The sequence below is a fragment of the Tauraco erythrolophus genome, chromosome 6 (assembly GCF_009769465.1).
Source record: "Tauraco erythrolophus isolate bTauEry1 chromosome 6, bTauEry1.pri, whole genome shotgun sequence".
NCBI lineage: Eukaryota > Metazoa > Chordata > Aves > Musophagiformes > Musophagidae > Tauraco > Tauraco erythrolophus.
In genome coordinates this window covers 67,558,062-67,578,463 of record NC_141470.1, presented here as the reverse complement: position 1 = coordinate 67,578,463, position 20,402 = coordinate 67,558,062, and the positions used below count along the sequence as shown (strand labels likewise).

The 20,402-nt window shown below is 47.1% G+C and overlaps 1 protein-coding gene across 2 annotated transcripts in view; it reads right to left on the bottom strand.

The window, feature by feature from the left end:
• Positions 1-14,050: 14,050 nt before the first annotated feature.
• Positions 14,051-20,402, bottom strand: part of RTN1 (reticulon 1) — a 123,566-nt gene continuing 117,214 nt past the window's right edge. For both annotated transcript variants that reach the window (XM_086613447.1, XM_009986454.2), the window contains 6 exons: positions 18,171-18,378; positions 17,135-17,273; positions 16,174-16,243; positions 15,742-15,788; positions 15,592-15,650; positions 14,051-14,093 (listed from right to left, as the gene is read on the bottom strand). In XM_086613447.1, the coding sequence (XP_086469573.1) occupies positions 14,051-14,093; positions 15,592-15,650; positions 15,742-15,788; positions 16,174-16,243; positions 17,135-17,273; positions 18,171-18,378 (566 nt within the window). The remainder of the gene's footprint in view (positions 14,094-15,591; positions 15,651-15,741; positions 15,789-16,173; positions 16,244-17,134; positions 17,274-18,170; positions 18,379-20,402) is intronic.

Genomic DNA, 20,402 nt, shown 5'->3' with positions numbered 1-20,402 from the left:
GCTCCACAGAAAATCTGCAGAGCACGGGGTTTGGGTCTTTCCCTGCTTCTGCCTGCCTGGGGCTGGAGGGACGTTGTCCCTAGGGAGAACAGTCCTCCTGACAGACCACCCAGGGTTACAGGGGGTGCAGCCCCCACCCCATGCCAGCCTCCCAGAGGTGCTGACGGGGAGGCTGTGATGTGAGTGGGCATCTAAGGGAGCCCTCAGGCAGGAGAAACCTCACTGCCTTGCCCACGTTGCATCCGTGGGGACAACAGCTGGGTGGTTGTTCCTGGTAGGAGTAATTTTTGGGAAGCAGATGATTGATCAGAGATTTTTTCCTCGTTGCAACCTCCATGCTGCTGGTTCAAGGCCTTCTTCTGTCACAGAAAATGAATCGCGTCAAGATTAGATTGAAATATTACAATGAACCTACAAGAATCTTGGCCCACACATTAAATGGCCTTCTCACAAAACGTAGTGCGTACAGTATATTTAGGTCCCAGTGGTTAAATGGTAATTTCTGGCCTTGGAGACTATGCTGGCATCCCAATCTTTTAAAACATGCAAGACTTCGAAAATATTAATTATAAAGCTTAGATTCTTTATCTGCTTTTCCAAGCCTGCAGGCTGCAGTTGAGTTACATTTTGAAGCTTTCTGATGGATTTTTTAAAATGCAGAAATCTGGATTTGCAGTCATCTGTTTATCACTAAAAACTGTTATCTGTTATCACTAAAAACAGGGGCTCTAGGAACAAATATCCTCTATTCAAAATGGCAGATAAAATAGTGACTGTATGAGGGAATATCAGGTGGCACTGCTGATTATTTCTGTGTGAACTAAGCTGATAGAGACAAATAATCAGCAGGATAATACCACGTATGTTTAATTATCTAAAAAAGTCTAAACTTTCCTCTGGCGATAACCAGCTTGTTAGGAGATGGCCCCTTTCTTTCCTACATATTTATGGCTGCTGCCACCTTGCCAAGCTATTACTGGAGACCTTCTTCATTCGCAATTGATACCGATTTATGGCTCAGCAAGGGGCTATCAGCAAAGGTGGTACCATCCTTCACCTCCAGCACTCCGAGAAATTGCTTTGGAAATTGAACTGTGCCAAAACCAGCCATGTGTTAAACGATCTCCTGTTAATCCTGTGTGTTGGGTACACGCGCAGGACTTGATCCCAAGCAAGATGAGTATCCTCCTCTCCTCCTGATGTTTACAGCAAATGGGGGCAATCAGTGTCCACTGCCTTGTAGATACTGGTAACTGGCTTTTCTGCAGTTTGAATATGCAAAGTGTCTCCAGGTAACCCCCTAAATAGATGGATCCATGTCTTCATTTCACTACAGACAGAATACCAATATCTGACTGAACATAGTAATCCCTGGACTAGTAGAAGACCTGCTTATAGGCTTGGACTAGTAGAAGACTTATCCTGTCTGGCTTTAAGAAAAAAAAAAGTCATTTGTTCATGGTTTGACAGCCAATTTGGTAACTATAAGATAAAGCTTTGCTAGGAAGAAGGGAAGGGCTCTCTTTTTTGGAAAATTCTTTAAAGTCTTAGGCAGGAGTCAAGCCTCAGTGAACTCAGTGGTTGCAGAGTGCAGGCAGTTTCGTGCCCGACTGAAATTCAGGCACCTCTGGGCCAAGTAAACAACTTGATTTCTGAAATACCAAAGTACTGGGGGCAAGTCCTCAATTCTCTTGGTGAATTTAACCCCTCAACTGGAAACTATATTTGAGGAAAGCTATAGGTGGTTTCCTTTTCAAGCAATTCAGCGTGCCTAGGTAGTGTTTTACCCATTCTTCCTGGGCTTTTTTTTTTTTTTTTAAAAATTATGGCCTCACCGTTGTGGTGATACAGATAGATTTGTAGAATTTATCATTGGAATTGTCAATTTTAATGGAAAAACAGTAGTGACTTTCCTGTTTCTTAATGAAATATAACCATTTTTTCTGCAAAACCAGCCTCAAAATCAGGACTTCTGATGTGAAATAGTAACTTTTATTCCAGCAGACATTTCAAGACAGGGCTTCAAGACAAAACTTGAGTTATGATACCATAGTTCAGCCTGCATAACAAAGTCCAGAGCATTTCACTCTAGAAGGAAGATTTGCTCAGGTCCCTTGTGACTGGGGAGCTGTAGGAGTACCTTTGGCTAAATGGCAGTAGGAACAATGTTTTCTTTTAATTTGCAGTGCTGGTATAGTGCGTGAGTCATAGACTTGTGATTGCTGTTGAGAAAGCGGGCGAGACAAAACACTTGAGACTAAGAGAGATGCTTGGTTATATCCTGATGTCAGAATTAAATTTTAAGTTTATTTCTGAAAGTCTGGTGTTCAAAAGTGACACTAGTAGCATCAGGATTTTATACTCCTTGAGGTTTTTTTAAGCTGACAGGTGAAAACTTGGAGTATACTTTTTGATAATTTTGTTTTCCGTATTTCATCACAGCTCTCTATTTCAGCTGAAAAAATCTGTAAATTGTCTAGGTTTTGAGGGGAGAGAGAGATGAGGAAGGTTTCCAGGACCTCAGAATTTCTGACTAGAAGGAATCTAAGAGGTGTGTCCTCAAATGAATTCTAAGAAGGTTACAGTCCCACCTCTTACTAATTCAATGCTTTACATTTACTGCTGACTGACAAATTAAGCTGATGTTCTGCTGGTAACAGTTCAGGAATTATGTTTAGCCTGGGCTGAAGGTGATACTTTTTAACTCAGTGTAACAGGCTAATAATCCTGTGGATGGTGCTTTCTCCAAGCAAGCATCTGCAGAATTAGGAGAAATGAAATCAGGCCTCACACCTAACTGGGCAAATGAAGAATATGTTGTGTAAAGATATCTGCTATTCAAGTCACTCCACTACCTGGATATTACATATCCTTTTTTTTTCTTTTTTTTTTTTTTAAATCACATCTATAAAACCTTATAGACATTTTTGAACTGGTCTGGGCTACTTTAAATCACTTTAGCTAAATTAGAGTGCTATAGAAAAGAAGTAAAAATGTTAACTAACACTCTCTTTATATCTCCCTCATAAAGCTAAATATATGCCTTACTGTGAATAACGATTAGCTTCACTGGACTGACTTATTTGTTCAAATTAAACAAAAAGAGCCATGAGGAGGTATGCAAGGATTGCAACCTTGAGGCTGAATCACTTTGACACTCAGTGAACACGAGAAATGAGTCTGATGTGCTAGCGAAGGGACAGACAGGAGGGAAAAGCAATGAAAGTATGTCAGCACAGGGCTACTTTGTCTTTTGGTTTTCTTAGATAGACTCCTTCTGCAGCTCTATCCCATCCTCTTACTTTGATCCTGGTCCCTTCAGCATTTCCCATCATATTGACTGAGGCAGAGCAGGAGTGAAAGGGAAGACGAGGACATGGGCAATGCAGAGATGGGCACATCCCAGTCAGGAGTGAAAGGGAAGACGAGGACATGGGCAATGCAGAGATGGGCACATCCCAGTCAATGCAGGCCTGCCAGAGTGCTAGACAGAACAGTCTACCCATGTGCCTGCCTGCCCATGCGACTTTACCGTACCTTGCACACACACGGTGATGTCCCCCAGATGATAATCTGGTATGCTTGTAGATTCATCACTCTTTCTAGAGTTCTTCTGCAGAAGTGGTGGACATAACTGGGCTTGCAGCAGGTTCAGGGGCTCAGGTGCCCTTTCTGGTTCTGCAGAGCTCATTCTCCCCAATAGCAGTTACACATACAAAGAAGAAAGTAGAGCTGTAGAAGCAGCAAGTCACAGGCATCTGACCTGCTAGCCTGCAGTTACTTGGATCATATGCTGACCAGAGGAGAGCACCAACAGATGGTGAGCTGACTGTTCACTTACAAGCAAACACCAAAGACAACAAAATGAACAGTTCAGGAGAGAGAAGCAAGTCCAGCCCATGTACCTACTCACAGTCAACTCCCATTTCCATGTGCACCTGTGGAGAAGGATCATCCACCCCCAGTATCTTTCCCCTACTGTGGCAGAGAGCAAGGTTTGGCCACTCTCTCCTGTAAAGGTGCTGAGCAGCAAGAAAGCCTGGCAGAAATGAATAGAGACCATTCATCCTTCCATTTTCAGGCACTGCAGCTATTGACTCTTTTATTAGCGGACACGTCTCACCCTACTCTAAATACCATATGTCCTGCAGTTGCTGCCTGTGCCAGCCAGTCTTACCAGGCTTTTTCATGCCAGGAGCCTCACTCCGCTGATTGTCAGCATCCCAGGAAGCTCGCATGCAAGTTCACTGATGGAGCATCTTTTAATTCTGTGCCCGAGAGAATATATTCGGAAGAGCCAGGAAGAAATACATCACACTTGGCGTTTTCAAAGCTGCACTGGGCAAACACAAGAGCTTCCCACATGTTTCCCTGGGCCCATATGGAGAAGGAAAGGTTGAAAAGCTTACAGATGACTGACTTGTAACCCACCAGGACAGGGGTGGGAGCCAGGTGCCGTCTGAAAGCGTGCAGAGAGATACCAAAAGCTATGGGGAAGCAGACAGACTCTCTTTAACTGGATTAATTAGAATTATCACAGAATATTATACCATTCTTATCTCCTCTCAGTTCTAGGGCTTTCCTGACACTGATATGTTTTAGGATCCTATTCTCACTAGATTAACATTAAAGAGCAGAGGAAGCATAAAAGAGATCAGTTGGTGTGGATCCAGCTGCTACCAATGAAGTTAATTATCAATTAAGGTTTAGGCCCTTCCCACAAAAGGTGGGCCATTTCCTGCTGACTGTGGGAAGGTGTAACAATTTGCTTTGGAGTTGCAGCCTGAAGTCTTCTTCTGGTGAGTGACAAGTTGGGGGTTTTGTGGCTTTTTTGTGTTGGTTTTTTTTTTTTTTAATTTTTATTTTTATTTACTCAGAGGCAAATACATAGGCTAGGAGGAGACTGGAATACTGCTGAGGCACCAAGCAGCAGGGAATCAAAACCAGTGATGTTAGAGAGTATTCACATTTCACATCAAACTACCAATGGAGCATTCATTTTGAGGTACATAGATATTCAAGTGGCATAAAGCACTGACAGAGCTCTTCAGTGACTATCAAACCTCTCCTTAACAGGCAGCAGTTTAGGAGCAGGCTTACCAAGTTTCTGGAAGGTACAGGTGAAACCATGGAGAAAATAATCTGAAGTCACAGAGCCTAAATAAGAGACGCTTGTAGGTGTAGATGCTCTAACAAAATTTCTTCTCCCACTAGCACATCGCTCCTGATTTCATATTTCCAAGCCAGAGTTAAACTGGTTTCAGTTCAAATTAGCACAGTCATTTGGGCTGGCTTTCACAGGTAAGCTCAGCAGCTAGATCTGTTCTCTTCCTTGAAAGGCAGCACCATGTGGAGCAGATCAAAACACAGCTGTCTTTGTTACATTAGCCAGCCAGTTCCCAGCCATGGAAAGGCCTAGTCCAGACCTATCTTTGTGTCTAAACAAGCTTCTCAACTGAGACATTCACCTTAGAAACCTTTCAGCTTCCTGTCCAGAAAAGGAGCATGAGCACCTCAAACTACCCAGAGACAGAGGATGTGAGACACTGCTTGGGCAAGGTATTTGGCACACACCTAACTCCGACCACTTGAACAACCTCAGTTGGTTGGGTGAGTCTTCTAAACATCTGTATAGTTGCATATCTTGTTAAAGCAGCCTTTGAACCCAGAGGACACGCTGACTCCTGAAGCACTGGCGATGTTGTGTGATGTCCAGGTTCCTCTGGCAAGGAACATAACGAAGAGACAAGAATGGTTTCAAGCTCCCCTGCCACCCCCACTTTACTCAGGCAGTATGAGCTGCTTCCCAGGCTTCATCTTGTCACCGAAAATCTGGACAGAAACTCTCCAACATGATTTGTAGTGTTAGAAAGCAGGCATTACTTTATTCAGCGCCAGGTGCATGGGAGATATCTCCTCCTGGCATGCACACCCGACCCCTGGATAGAAACCAGTTACACACTGTGATCATGTATATTCATAACATGTTTACATATTCATTGTCATTCTCTCAAACAATTGGTTAACTTTCTCTCACTTCACATATAAATTACTTTGCATGCTCAATCCTCTTCCTCCGCCCTTTTTTTTGGCATCTGGGGTAGGTGGTTCATGAGTCGGTGGTCACGATCTCCCCCTGCTGGAATTACTTTTCTTCCAAGTCACCGCTGCACATGCTGACAATTCTGAAAAACCTGATAAGAAAGTTTATGCATTTTCTGGGATGCTCCCGTCAAGGACAGACAGTTCTTGATAAGTACTCTCCAAACTAATCACTTCTAGCAGCTTCAAGGACAGTCATTTTGTAATTTTCTTTAGGTATGTGCAAACAGGCTACTAAACCCTGAATGAAACTCTTTCAAAAGATTTTAACCCCTTGATTGCTGGATAGCAACCTGCCTAAGTATCACAGAACTGAATGGGGGAAGGGATGCCATCCAGAGGGACCTTGACAGGCTGGAGAGGTGGGCCTCTGCAAACCTCACAAAGTTCAACAAGGCCAAGAACATGGGTCCCACACAGCAGTCGGGGCAATCCCAAGTAGGATTAGGCAGGGCAGAGAATGGATCGGGAGCAGTCCTGAGGAAAAGGACTTGGGGTGTTGGTTGAGAAGAAGCTCAACATGAGCTGGCAATGTGCCCTTGAAGCCCAGAAAGCCAACCCTACCCTGGGCTGCATCAGAAGAAGTGTGGCCAACAGGTCGAGGGAGGTGATTCTGCCCCTCTACTCTGCTCTCGTGAGACCCCCACCTGGAATACTGTGTTCAGCTCTGGGGCCCCCAGCATGAGAAGGACATGGAGCTGTTGGAGCGAGTCCAGAGAAGGGCCACAAAGATGATCCGAGGGTTGGAGCATCTCTCCTATGAAGACAGGCTGAGAGTGTTGGGGCTGTTCAGCCTGGAGAAGAGAAGGCTCCAGGGAGATCTTCTAGCAGCCTTCCAGTACCTAGAGGGGGCCTACAAAAAAGCTGGAGAGGAGATTTTGACAACGGCATGTAGTGATAGGATTTCTTCACTCTGAGAGCGGTAAGGGTCTGGAACAGGCTGCCCAGAGAAGTTGTGGATGCCCCATCCCTGGAGGTGTTCAAGGCCAGGTTGAATGAGGCTTTGAGCAACCTGATCTAGTGAAAGGTGTCCCTGCACATGGCAGGGAGGTTGGAACTAAATGATCTTTAAGATCCCTTCCAACCCAAACCATTCTATGAATCTATGATTCTATGAATCTACGATTCTATGGTTCAATGTTTCTATGATATACACCACCAGCCAGCCATTGGTTTTGCGAAGGCACCAAGAGCACACCCTTGATCACAAGCTCGGAGGCTGGCACCAAGGGAGCCGATTCCATCTCACAGGATGGGATCTCAAGGAGCAAAGCATCCGCAGATCTTGCCACCTGATTTTCCGTTTGGTGCTGGTTTGCGAGGTTTTGTTGTGCTTTGTAAAGGCAGCCTCTGCAAGCCCCATTCTGCTGGGAGGGTCTGTAGCCTGCGGGTGTCGGGGCTGTGGCTGCCCGGGGCAGCTGTGAGTCGCTGAGCCGGGGTGGGGACGGCAGGCATGACTCTGATGCGCTCTGGCGCCTGTGACATCACCGGGTAGAGTCCCCGCAGGAAGGTGACCACAGGCGGAGGGCTGTGACATGCTCTGGTGCCTTTGACATCACCGGGAGGAGTCCCCACAGTGCGCTGACCAGGAGTGCCAGGCTGGAATGTGCTCTAGCACCTGTGACATCACTGGGATGAGTCCCTGTGGTGCAGTGAAAAAGGGTGCCAGGCTGGGACACGCTCTGGAGCCTGTGACATCATCGGGATGTGTCCTCGTGACAGCAGTGACCAGGGATGCCAGGCTGCGACACGTTCTGACTCCTGTGACATCACTGGAACGATTCCCATGGGACGGTGACCTGGGGTGCCAGGCTGGGTTGTCTCTGGTGTTGTGACATCACCAGGACGAGTCCCTGTGGGGCGGTGACGAGAAGCGCCACGCTGGGACACGCTCTAGCGCTTGTGACATTACCGGGATGAGTCCTCATGACAGCAGTGACCAGGGATGTCAGGCTGCGACAGGTTCTGCCGCCTGTGACATCACCGAAATGAGTCCCTGTGTGAGCAGTGACCGGGGCGCCAGGCGGTGATGCGTTCTGCCACCTGTGATATCACTAGGATGAGTCCCTGTGGGGTGGTGACTGGAGGCGCCAGGCTGGGATGCACTCTGGCAGCTGTGACATAACCCGTACGAGTGCCCATGGGTGGTGACCAGGGGCGCCAGTTTGTGATGCAGTCTGGTGCCTGTGACATCACAAGGGTGAGTCCTTGTGAGAGCAGTGACCAGGGGCGCCAGGCTGTGATATGCTCAGGCGCCTGTGACATCTCCCAGACGAGTACCCGTGGGGCGGTGACAAGTGGCGTCAGGCTGGGATGCGTCCAGGAACCTATGACATCACCAAGACGAGTCACCGTAGGATGGTGACCAGGGGCGACAGGCTGTGATTCGCTCTGGCACCTGTAACATCAACGGGACGAGTCCCCGTAGGAGCACTGACCAGGGGCACAAGACTGGGATGCACTCTGGTGCCTGTGACATCACCAAGACAAGTTTCCGCGGGGCAGTGACCAGTGGAACCAGGCTGGGAAGCACTCTGGTGCCTGTGACATCACTGGGATGAGTCCCCACAGTGTGGTGACCAAGTACATGAGACTATGACATGTTCTGGCACCTGTGACATCACTGGGATGAATCTGTGCGGGGTGGGGACCAGGACCACCAGTCTGGGATGCATTCTGGCCCCCGTGACGTCACCAAGATAAGTCACTGTAGGACGGTGACCAGGGGCACCAGGCTGGGACACTCTCTGGTGCCTGTGACATCACTGGGATGAGTCCCAGTGGGATAGTGACCAGGGACGCCAGGCTGTGATGCGCTCTGGCACTGGTGACATCACTGGGAAGAGTCTCCATGGGAGCACTGATCAGGGGAGCGAGACTGGGGCATGCTCTGGCACCTGTGACATCACTGGGATGGGTAGGTGTGGGGCGGTGACCAGGGGCACCAGCCTGGGAAGCACTCTGGTGCCTATGACATCATCAGGACGAGTATGTGCAGGGCGGTGACCAGGGCCACCAGGCATGGACGCGCCCTTGCACCTGTGACATCATCAAGATGAGTCACCATAGGGCGGTGACCAGGAGCGGCAGGCTGTTACGCACTCTGTCACCTGTGATATAACCAGTACAAATCTCTGTGGGCCGGTGACCAGGGACACTCAGCTCTGCTGCGCTCTGGCGCCTATGACATCACCAAGACAAGTTCCCGCCGGGTGGTGACCAGTGGCGCTGGGCTGGGAAGCACTCTGGCGCCTGTGACATCACCAGTACGAGTCTCCGTGGGGCGGTAACCAGGGCCGCCAGGCTGGGAAGCATTCTAGCACCTGTGACATCACCGGGACAATGCCCTTCGGGGCGGTCACCAGAGACGCCAGGCTGGGACGCGCTCTGGCGCCTGTGACATCTCCGGGACAAGTCCCCGTGGGGCAGTGACCAGAGGTGCCAGCCTGTGATGCGCTCTGGCGCCTGTGACATCTCCGGGACAAGTCCCCGTGGGGCAGTGACCAGAGGTGCCAGCCTGTGATGCGCTCTGGCGCCTGTGACATCACTAGGACAAGTCCCCGCGGGGCAGAGACCAGGGATACCAGGCTGGTATGTGCTCTGGCGCCTGTGGCATGACCAGGACAAGTCCCTGTGGGGCAGTTACCAGGGGCGCCAGGCAGTGATGCGCTCTGGCACCTGTGACATCACCGGAACAAGTGCCCGTTGGGCGGTGACCAGCGGTGCCAGGCTGGGACGTGCCCTGGCGCATCTGACATCACCAAGACGAGTCACCATAGGGTGGTGACGAGGGGCGACAGACTGTGATGCGCTCTTGTGCCTGTGACATCACCGTGATGAGTCCTTGTGACAGCAGTGACCAGGGACGCCAGGCTGCGACATATTCTGGTGCCTGTGACATCACTGGAACAACTCCCCGTGGGAGCGGTGACCAGGGGCACCGGGCTGTGATGCGCTCTGGCACCTGTGACACAACTAGGACGAGTCCCTGCGGGGCGGTGACCTGGGGCACAAGTCTGGGTTGTGCTCTGGTGTTGTGACATCACAGGGAAGAGTCCCCACTGGGTGGTGACGAGGGGCGTCAGGCTGGAACGCGTTATGGCGCCTGTGACATCACAGGGAAGAGTCCCCACTGGGTGGTGACGAGGGGCGTCAGGCTGGAACGCGTTATGGCGCCTGTGACATTACTGGGATGAGTGCCCGTGAGGCAGTGACCAGGGGAGCCAGACTGGGACGTGCTCAGAAGCCTGTGACATGGCCGGCATGAGTCCTTGTGACAGCAGTGACCAGGGATGCCAGACTGCGACACATTCTGGTGCCTATGACATCACCGCGATGAGTCCCCGTGGGAGCGTTGACCAGGAGCACCAGGCTGTGATGCGCTCTGAGACTTGTGACATCATTAGGATGAGTCCCTGCGGGGCGGTGACCAGGGGCACCAGGCTGGTTTGTGCTCTGACGCCTGACATCACTGGGATGACTTTTCGTGAGAGCAGTGACCAGTGTCGCCAGGCTGTGATGTGCTCTAGTGCCTGTGACATCACAGGGATGAGTCCCTGTAGAAGTGGTGACCAGGGGTGCCAGGCTGGGACGCGCTCTGACGCTTGTGACATCACCGGGACAAGTGCCCGCGGAGAGAGCCACTCAAGCTTTTCCAGTGTCTGACACAGCTTTCAGATGCCCACGCTCAGGCACTGCGTGAGTTTATGGATCTGCAACATCGGCTCATGAGACTACTGTTCTATGGACAATGGAAGAGGTCTTTAGGCACTGTGGTGGTTTAGCCCAGACGGTAGCTCAGCCACTACGCTGCTGCTCACTCCCTCCTCCCCCTCGGTGGGACGGGAGGAGAAAATCGGAAGTAATAGGGTGAAACACGTGGGTTGGGATAAGGACGATTTAAAAACCGAGAAAAAAGTGATAACAACGATAATATTCATAAAAAGAGAGCAGTACCAAAAGAGCGGTACGAACACTCACCACACCGACCACGGAACCCCGAAGCCAGAGCCCCAGCGCAGCCCGGCCCACTGGCGATTGGTGACGATGCCAAATGTCCCTCCCTCAGCAGCTCCCTAGATGTATATCCCATCCCCCGGGCATGGCAAATATGGTATGGAATGGCCCTCTAACTGTGGTCAGTTGCCCGAGCTGTGCCCCCTCCTACTTTCCCTGTGGAAGGTTCACTCTATCCCAGCCAAACCCAGGACAGGCACAGAGCTGCGTTTGTGGGGCTCTCAGCTGACAACAGACGACCCTCTCCCACAGGAGGGAAAAAGCCAGGAGAAGGCTGGACACGGAGAGGAAAGGGACAAGCCTGCGCAGCAGCCCTCTCCCAGGAGCGGCAGCTCTCTCCTCTCTCTCAATGGTGTCCCCAGCACAGCAGCTGCTGACGACTACAGTGGCGACCAAGATGACTTTCACCCTGCTTTGCCCTGGCACTGGCTGCAGCCAGCATGGCATTTCACATGGGCCCGGAAATTCTTGCTGGCAGCTCCGGCGGTGCAGGGACCAAGTGAGGGGCACCACTGCTGTGCCTCCATGTGTTCCCTGGGCTCTGGGTGGAGAATCGACTCATCCTAGGCACTCCCCAGAGAAGCTGTGGATGCCTCGTCCCTGGAAGTGTTCAAGGCCACGCTGGAGGGGCCTTTGAGCCACTTGGTCTCAAGGAGGAAAGTGGGGTGGAACTAGATGATCTTTAAGATCCCTTCTATCCAAACCAGTCTATGATTCCGTGCTCATGTGTGAATGATATGAAGGTTAATTAAATGAATGAATCTAAGGAAAGACTCAAAAAAAGTTCTGGTATAGTGTTCAAGGATCTAATTTGTGGAAAAAACAAGTTCTGCTTAAAAACTGTCATGATAGAAATAAAAAAATCTTCAGTTGAACTGAAAAAGTTTTGGTGTTCACAGTTCTATAGGAAAAATACACTTGCAGCCCAGAAAGCCAACCATATCCTGGGCTGCATCCAAAGAAGTGTGGCCAGCAGGTCGAGGGAGGTGATTCTGCCCCTCTGCTCTGCTCTCGTGAGACCCTGCCTGGAATACTACGTTCAGCTCTGGAGTCCCCAGCACAAGAAGGACATGGAGCTGCTGGAGCGAGTCCAGAGGAGGGCCACAAAGATGATTCGAGGGCTGGAGCACCTCTGCTATGGAGACAGGCTGAGAGTTGGGACTGTTCAGCCTGGAGAAGAGAAGGCTCCAGGGTGATCTTATTGCAGCCTTCCAGTACTTAAAGGGGCCTACAGGAAAGCTGGAGAGGGACTTTTTCCAAGGGCATGTACTGATAGAACAAGGGACAATGGCTTTAAACTGAAAGAGGGGAGATTTAGATTAGATCTAAGGAAGAAATTTTTCACTCAGAGGGTGGTGAGGCACTGGAACAGGTTGTCCAGAGAAGTTGTAGCTGCCCCATCCTTCTTCAAGGCCAGGTTGGATGAGGCTTTGATCAACCTGGTGTAGTGGAAGGTGTCCTTGCCCATAGCAAGGGGGTTGGAACTAGATGATCTTTGAGGTCCCTTCCAACCCAAACCATTCTATGATTCTATGAAAAAAAAAAAAAAAGACATTCCACAGGTACGTTACACAAATAGGCAAGTCATTCAGCACTTAACGAATTGTTTGTTTTCAATCACTTTAGATAATGTTCAACAGCTGTTTCTCTTTTCCGATGGCTCTCAAACACCAAATGCCAATTTTTATAAACTTTCCCCTTCGAACACGATTAAACGTTTACTTCAGTTCCCAGCCTCTGTATTGGTCCCGCGGTTTAAAGCAGGTTTTAAAGAAGAGCTTTGGATAAGAGAGGAACACAAAGATACAAAAACTCCGAAGTCCTTTGTGTTGTGCCGACCCCTGCCATAGTGTGTTGCTTACGATTTGCACCGTGTGCAAATGGCAGAAGAGACTATTGCTACATGTTCCTGTTATTTGCTAACACCACCAAAAAAAAAAAAAAAAAAAAAACAAACTATGGGCTAAGATCTTTCTTTTATTTCCATACTCATCAAGATGTGAACGTGATAATGAGCCACATACTACAGATGATCTTGATGGACTGAACAATTTTGTAAGGGCAAAGTGTTTCCGGATCTCAAGGGGGAAGAAAGAGAGAAAATGCTTCTTTTTGCACAGTATGGTTCCAGTGAGCAAATGTCAAGATAATTCCGGTGGCAACAAGAGGGAGAACTTTTTACATTTAGTAACATTTATTTCTGCATTCGGTATCAAGTACATAAGTGCAAATATTCAGAGTCCATAATTAAGTCCATTAGGAACTACAGAGAATGTAATACAAATTGTAATAAATTTAACATGCTGGAACTTTCCAGTTACCATACATGTAAATCAGCCTGTCAATCCCTTACGACAAAAGTACTGGGTTTTGTTTTCATTTTTTTGAGTTATACAAAACTGATTACCATAAGTACCGATTACTGTTTATTTTATTTGTGTTGGAAAACACTAAAACATCAGTCTACAATCCTATATAGTTAATAAAGATGAATCCAACGAGCAACCCAGTGACGTAGAAGCAATTTTAACTATTGCATCAGTGCGCTAAGCAGGATAGCCCCTAGCCACATGTAACATTAAAAGTTATAGAAGCAATGCCAATAGAAGGAAAAACACTAAAAAAAAAGAAAATAAAAAAGGTCAATATTATTTAGGCTCTCACCATCATGCACTTTATAAGCAACACAAAAAACCACATCTAGTACACTTTTCTCTTTACTATACTTTAGTGCTTGACACAAGTGATTGCAAATATTCTAAGTGCAGAAGCAGCGAGGGAAAAGCACTGCTTCCGAGTTTCATGTTTCTAAGATTATGGTGTCGAGAAAAAAAAGAACGATAAATTTGCAGTAAAGTGTAAGAACAGAGCTCTTTCACTCCAGATCCCCCCATTATTCACTACTGTAGTCGATGGATTCTTGACATCTGCTTTACTCTGCCTTTCTCTTAGCACCTGGGATTTTAGCTTGAATCCTAGAAATAAGGAAAAAAAAGAAAAGAGTTATACGGTGAGGCAGCTATTCCGTTCTAGTGGATCCTCACTTGGAGTCTTATCCAAGGGTAATCTCTAGCTTATGTTCAGTGTGTTGTCGCAACAGGTGGGCTAGAGTCTCCTAAGAAAAAGAGGTGATGCCCATCTCTGTGTTCTTACAGGCCCCTGCTTATAAGCAGCCTGGGTTTTGGTGGTTCACGTAACCGCGGGATATGCTCAGTGATATTCTCCCCGCTTCCATATTCTACCATGGTCTACTGGAAGCCAAGACTGAAGTTTAAACAAAGAATTTTCAGCACAGAATTTTAGTCCTGCCCAAGGATAAGAGTTTTGTCGAATCACAGAAATACTGGCTCCGAAGGACCCCCGGAAGTCTTTGAATCAACTTTCTACATGAGGCAGGACTATCGCCAATGCTAAATCAAGTTGGCCACAGCATCATGTTGCTGCATCTTGAAAACCTCCAAGGAAGAAGGTTCTGGTACCTCCTTGTGTAGCCTCCTCCAGTGCTGTCCTAATCTCCTAGAGAAAAAGTTTCTCCTGATGTCCAGCATCAACCTCCTAAGCTGGATTTATGTTGTTACTCCATGTTATAACATCTGCCACTACTGAGAAGAGTTTGGGTCTATCGTCTTGTAACTTCACATTAAGTACTTATAGGCTGCTATGAAATCACTCCTTAGCTACCTCCTTGCCAGGCTAAAAAAGCCCAAATTCCTTGGCATCTCCTTTTGGATCATTTGCTCTCTGTACCTCACCATTTTGTAACCTTCCATGGGCTACTTGTTATTCAGCCAACTTTTGCAGAGCCACAGATACAAACTGCTGAGATGTACCTTCCAGACCAGCCATCCTGCTTCAGACTTGCTTCTCAAGTGTCAAGAACTATGCTCAGATCCTCACTATGCCCTCAGGGATCCCACAAAAGCTTTTGATGCAGACAATGCCTTAGGAACTAGAGCAGACTGCATCAAAAATTTCATCCAGGTTTTCCATCCGATCCATGGCAGATTGAAACACTCAAGATCATGGTGCTTCCAGGTGTTTTCTTTCTTTAACAGGGTGGTGTTCTAATTCCCACGTTGTTCATTAACGGTATTATTAACTCTGAAGGACAGAGTCCTTGAACACAAAAACCCAGGCTTGGAGTGGTCAGTGGGGAAGGGAGTTATCACATTTCTTGGTCAGGTTTGGTCCATGGACATCTGTCCTTGGTTGGGCTGCTCTGTCTACAGTTCCCTCAAAGGGCAGGAGAGGGAACAGAAGGATGCAGGGTCACAGCTCTGCTTCTGTCTACGTTTGGCTGAGAAGGACTGTGTTCCTCCAGGTATCTGCCCTCCTGAGGCTCTCACATGCCAGAAGCTGAGGAGGACATCATTCACAGGGCACGCTGTCCCTGGGACCACCCAACTCTTAGCCACTCTCAGTGCACTGCAACCTCACAGCAAGACTTCTGCTCAAGTCTGCTGCTGAACTCACTTTGCCACAACAGTGTTTATGTGGGTCCGCACCAGTCCCAAGTATTGATCAATCTGTGCCTGCAAAGAGCAAAAAGGAGACCAAGTCAATCAGGCATCAACAAGGCAGAACCACCCAGACACCTGAACCACACCATGCGGTCAGACTCACCTGGTACTTGTCATATACAACGGGGAGAGTAAACATAGACACCACAGCTGAGGAGAAAAAGAGCACACTGTTATATTCCTGCCAATCCAATTCCTCCAGAGAAGAGACCTACTTCAGCGACAAACACATATCATGCCACTTGGTCAGCTGATCCACCAGGGATCTCTGTATTAAAAATGAACTTTGCTCAAACCTCCCAAATATGTAATTTCCCATTGCTCTGGGACTAGTAGCTGCAAAATCATAAAACACAAATTAGTTCTAGCAGGAGGGATAATGTAATGGGAATAATGAATATCTACTGGAAAGGGAAATAAAAGTTGATGGTTTAACTGTGGGGAAGGCACAACAGGGATAGGCTGTTTTGTCTAAGAAGAAATCGCGAGGGCGTTAAAGTTAAAAATAGATTTTAAAAGAAATGTTGATTTTTACCCATGATCAGAAGAGTCAGGCCATTGAAGAGGGCTCCCACATAAGTCAGCAGCCACATTAGTACTGCAAACTAAATTAAAGACAGATCGTTACATGACCTCCAGTGTCAGCCTAAGAAGAAATTAGTTCACTTAACTAGCTAACAGAGTGGCACATTAGCCTTTTTAATGTTCAGGAGGAGTTGTTAAGTCAGGCACGTTAGGAACTAGGTCCTTTTTCTGAGTGTATAAACCCCATTCTCCCTTCTGCTTTTCACTGCTTACCCTCTTAGCTGAGCTTTCGTACATATTTAGGGCTTAATTGCACACATTTAGGACTCTGCATCCAGCACAGCATAGGCAGATCTTTGCATCCAATTTTGATGATGGCAGGGTCATCCCACACAGGTTAATCACAGCCCCACAGTGATGATCCCAGTGACTGAAAACTCTTGAGACTAGGAGATCGATTCATTTTTCAAAAAATCTTTTGTAATCTAGGAGTCTAACCCATGTCTGCTCTTTTAATGATCTTTCCTTTGCTCTGAAGAACGCCTGCTTGGGTGTAAGGCTGAAAATAAATAATCATCTGAGGAGAGAGGGAAAGAAGACCTTTCTCCATAGCAGGAAATGCCACCATTAGAGGAAATCCAGATTAACAGAGGTATTAGAGGGGATCACCCCATTTTGTGGCAAAGTCATAGAAAGCATAATGCAGAGATGCTTCTAGAACTACAGTGGAACTAAGCTGTTCCTGCAACTTTTATAACTCCTGCATTATGGATCAATAAATTCAAATGCAGATTGCCAAACCTCTAAACTCCTGGAAGCAAGCAGTTTGGAAATCAAAATGGAGAGCAACTTTTATATTTGGAGCTACACAAAACTAGGTTTTATGATGACTCTGTCAACATGGGAAGCAACACTTTGAAATGTACATTGATCCCCTAGAGAGGGGTTAAAAATACTTAAAGCAATCCTACTTTTAAAGAATCCACGAGGTCCTGAACGAGAAAGAGTCTCCTCAGCTCTTTGACTGTGCTGTTGACGTATAGCTGGAGACAGTCTGTGTATTTCTGAATCTGGTCCTGTGAAAGATTCATTTCCATCTCCAAGTAGGCTCTGCCAGAAACACAGGTCCAGTTACAAACCCAGGCAGGTTCACCTTCTGTTCATGCTTGTGCCTGTCTACCTCATCACTCCCTCCTCCCCAGACCTCAATTCTTCACGGTGGAGCAACATGTCCCCCTTCCTGCAGGCGCTGAGCCATCAACACACGTTGTCTTGGCCTTGCATGACGTATCTCCCTGGGCAATTGCAGGCTCTGCCAGGACTGTTTGCCTCCAGCCTTGCCCTCTCCCCACGCAGAGCCTGGTCTTGATGGGATCTCTCTCTTTACTCCACCCAAAGTGGGGTGCAAATCACAGCTGGGGGGTTTCCCCACAAACTTCTGTGCAACACTGCTGCCACAGGAGGGGACATCTCCTCCAGCCTCTGGAGGAACAAAAGTGCTGTCTGATCTCCTGGAGCAAACCATCCAGACCCTGTGGAGGGTGAGGAGGGAAATGGCATTGGCAATGGCACCATCCCTTAGGGTAATGGATTGACACATCACAGTCAAGCAGCACTGGAGAAAAGATATAAAGAGTTTCCCTCCAGGCCAAAGAGATTGTGCCCAGAAACAATACTCCTCCTGCTCACAGAGACACCGTATTATCATTAGCTTTAATGAAACACTTCTCCTCCGTTTGCTTATGATTTTCTAGATCTTTTGAACTTCAGGAAAAAAATTCCCATGTCTCAGAGGACAATGCCTTTTGAGTTTTTTCCCCCCCCAAGGATCTGCGCCAATATGGCCTTACAGTTCTTGAGACACTGGACAACAGAAAAAATATTTCTCCTGTTAGGAGCAAGAACTTTATCCAGTATAAAAGCAGCAGCTAAAGAAACATTAATTGCCACTGGGGATGGATCCTTTGCAAGACAAACGGCTCCTGGCCATGATTGCAAGGCACTCACTTGAAGGGGTGGCCCTCATCCGTCTTCTGCACAGCCTGTAAGACCGATTTGTAGATTCTGAAGCTAATGGTGGCCGAGAGGCCAGCGAGGGCCAGGTAGGCCACGACGCTGACGACGCTGAACTGGGTCAGAGAGAAGAGCAGCAACAGGAGGCTGCCAAACACGATCCCTGTCTGCTTGATGTCACGCCAGTACAACAGGTCGATAGCTGGGGAGAGAAGACCAAAGTGTTAAAGGCAGGAACTGGGAAGGTGTCAAGGATGGCCACCGTGGCCCCTGCGATGCTCGGAGTCCTTGCAGGAGGATAAAGGGAGGGGTGATGCTTTCGCTCACATCAGCACCAACAGAACCTCCTCGACAGAAGCAGGGAAGTGACTTCAGCAACACACTGAGGAAATGACAACTTATGACCTACTAGAAATCCTTGTATTTCTTGCGTGTGTCTGGATTAGATAAAATGGATGAATATCTCCAGCCACAGCATGATGGGTCTCTTGCAGCAGCCAGGCAAATGCAAACTGGGGTTTGAGTTGTTGCTAGGGTTGTATAGAAGTTTTTACCCTAACATGCATTTAGCCGCTCTGGAAAATTGATTTTTTTTTTTTTTTTTTGGTTACAAGTCCAAATGCCAAATGCTTGATGAAAACATTTCAGGTTTTGATTGTTGAGAAATAAATGAGAAAGTTTGGGGTTAGCCACAATAAACCACTCTCCTATTCAAAGTTTTCACAATATGATTTTATTATTTCCTAAGTTTTGAGAAAGGGAAAGACTCCTGGTTTTACCATTGCTTAATAGTTACGTGGGTAGGAAGCCATTTTTCAGATGAGACCTTAAAATACAGAATAAATCCCTTTTGCTACTGCAAATCCAACCATCTCAGAAATACTGAAGAAAAACCTTTCTGCTTGTTAGATAATTTTCGTTGTCTAGATCCATGGGACATATCAGTTAGAACAAAGCAAGTGCAGAAAACTATTTTCAACCAATGTATTTTTACATTTGTAAAGCAGTTAATTTTGACTGTGTTTTTCACCCAGTTTGTATAGTTTATTCCAATCCCTCCAGCAAACAATCTCACCATCAGGAATAGCCACTATAAAAGCAAAATTTTATGAAACAATTGCTGAATATCCAGTCCAGAAAGGTGAATTTAATTTCTTTACATTGATAACCTGTTTCTGAGAGTACTCTTCATCCAGTCAAAGAACATGCTCGTGACAATCTAAACAAAACAGCTTTAATTTCACACACTGCACGAGTCCTTAGGAACAGCTTGAACACACTACCAGCCAAACAGATTTCATAGATGCCACTTGTCAAATCATTCTGAACAAAGAGTAAATTCAGGAAAACTGCAATCTGTCAAAAAAAAAAAATCACAAATACCAAAAGAAACAAAATTAATCTAGTCTAGTAGTTCTTATCATCTAATCTCCAAGAATTGTGAGTCACCACGGCACGCTTGCCTTGAGTCAATGAGCTGCATTACTCATTACTATTACACATATTAGCGTTGCTTTTCAAAGCGATGGTCTCAAATGCAAAAATTGCTGTTGTATTACTGAGCTATTTTCTCTTCATGCAACATTCACATTCTACTACATTCTCCATCAATATACACAAGATAATAACTTACATATTTTTAAGTGCCAGCATTCAGCACTGGACCTGTGATCATGCGTGCACGGATAGATCTATGGACTGCATGGAAGCCAAGGGATGGGGATCTTGGTGGTAGGTGCTGGGGACTTTACAAATGAGGGGCCAGGCCGGAGTCTTTCCAGATACATGCTCAGGTCTCCTTCCTGCAGAAACCCAGGGGCATGGACTAGGGAATGCTCCAAAATGCAGTTACAACATAGTCAGAGCATGCACCTATGTCAGGGAGTTTAGCAGCAGACCCGGATGTATTGATGCAGGCAGCTGGAGCTCCATCAATTGCTTACAGTGTCAAGGTGCTGGAGCGTGTGACTTGCAAACCATACCTGCAAAAACGGCATCCAGAACACAAGTGTGCAGTTTTAACCATATTTTGTACTCTTTTTCAGTCAAGGTGCTGCAAAATTCTGCAGCACAGCACAGCAACTGGTGTGCTTTCACCAGTGAGCATTTGGACAGGAGGTATTATTCATAGCCTGATCATTCCTATGCGTAAATATTCCTCTGTCAGATGACAGTATTGGAAATCTATGCAAATCTCATTTTTTCAGATACTTAAATCTTCTGTCA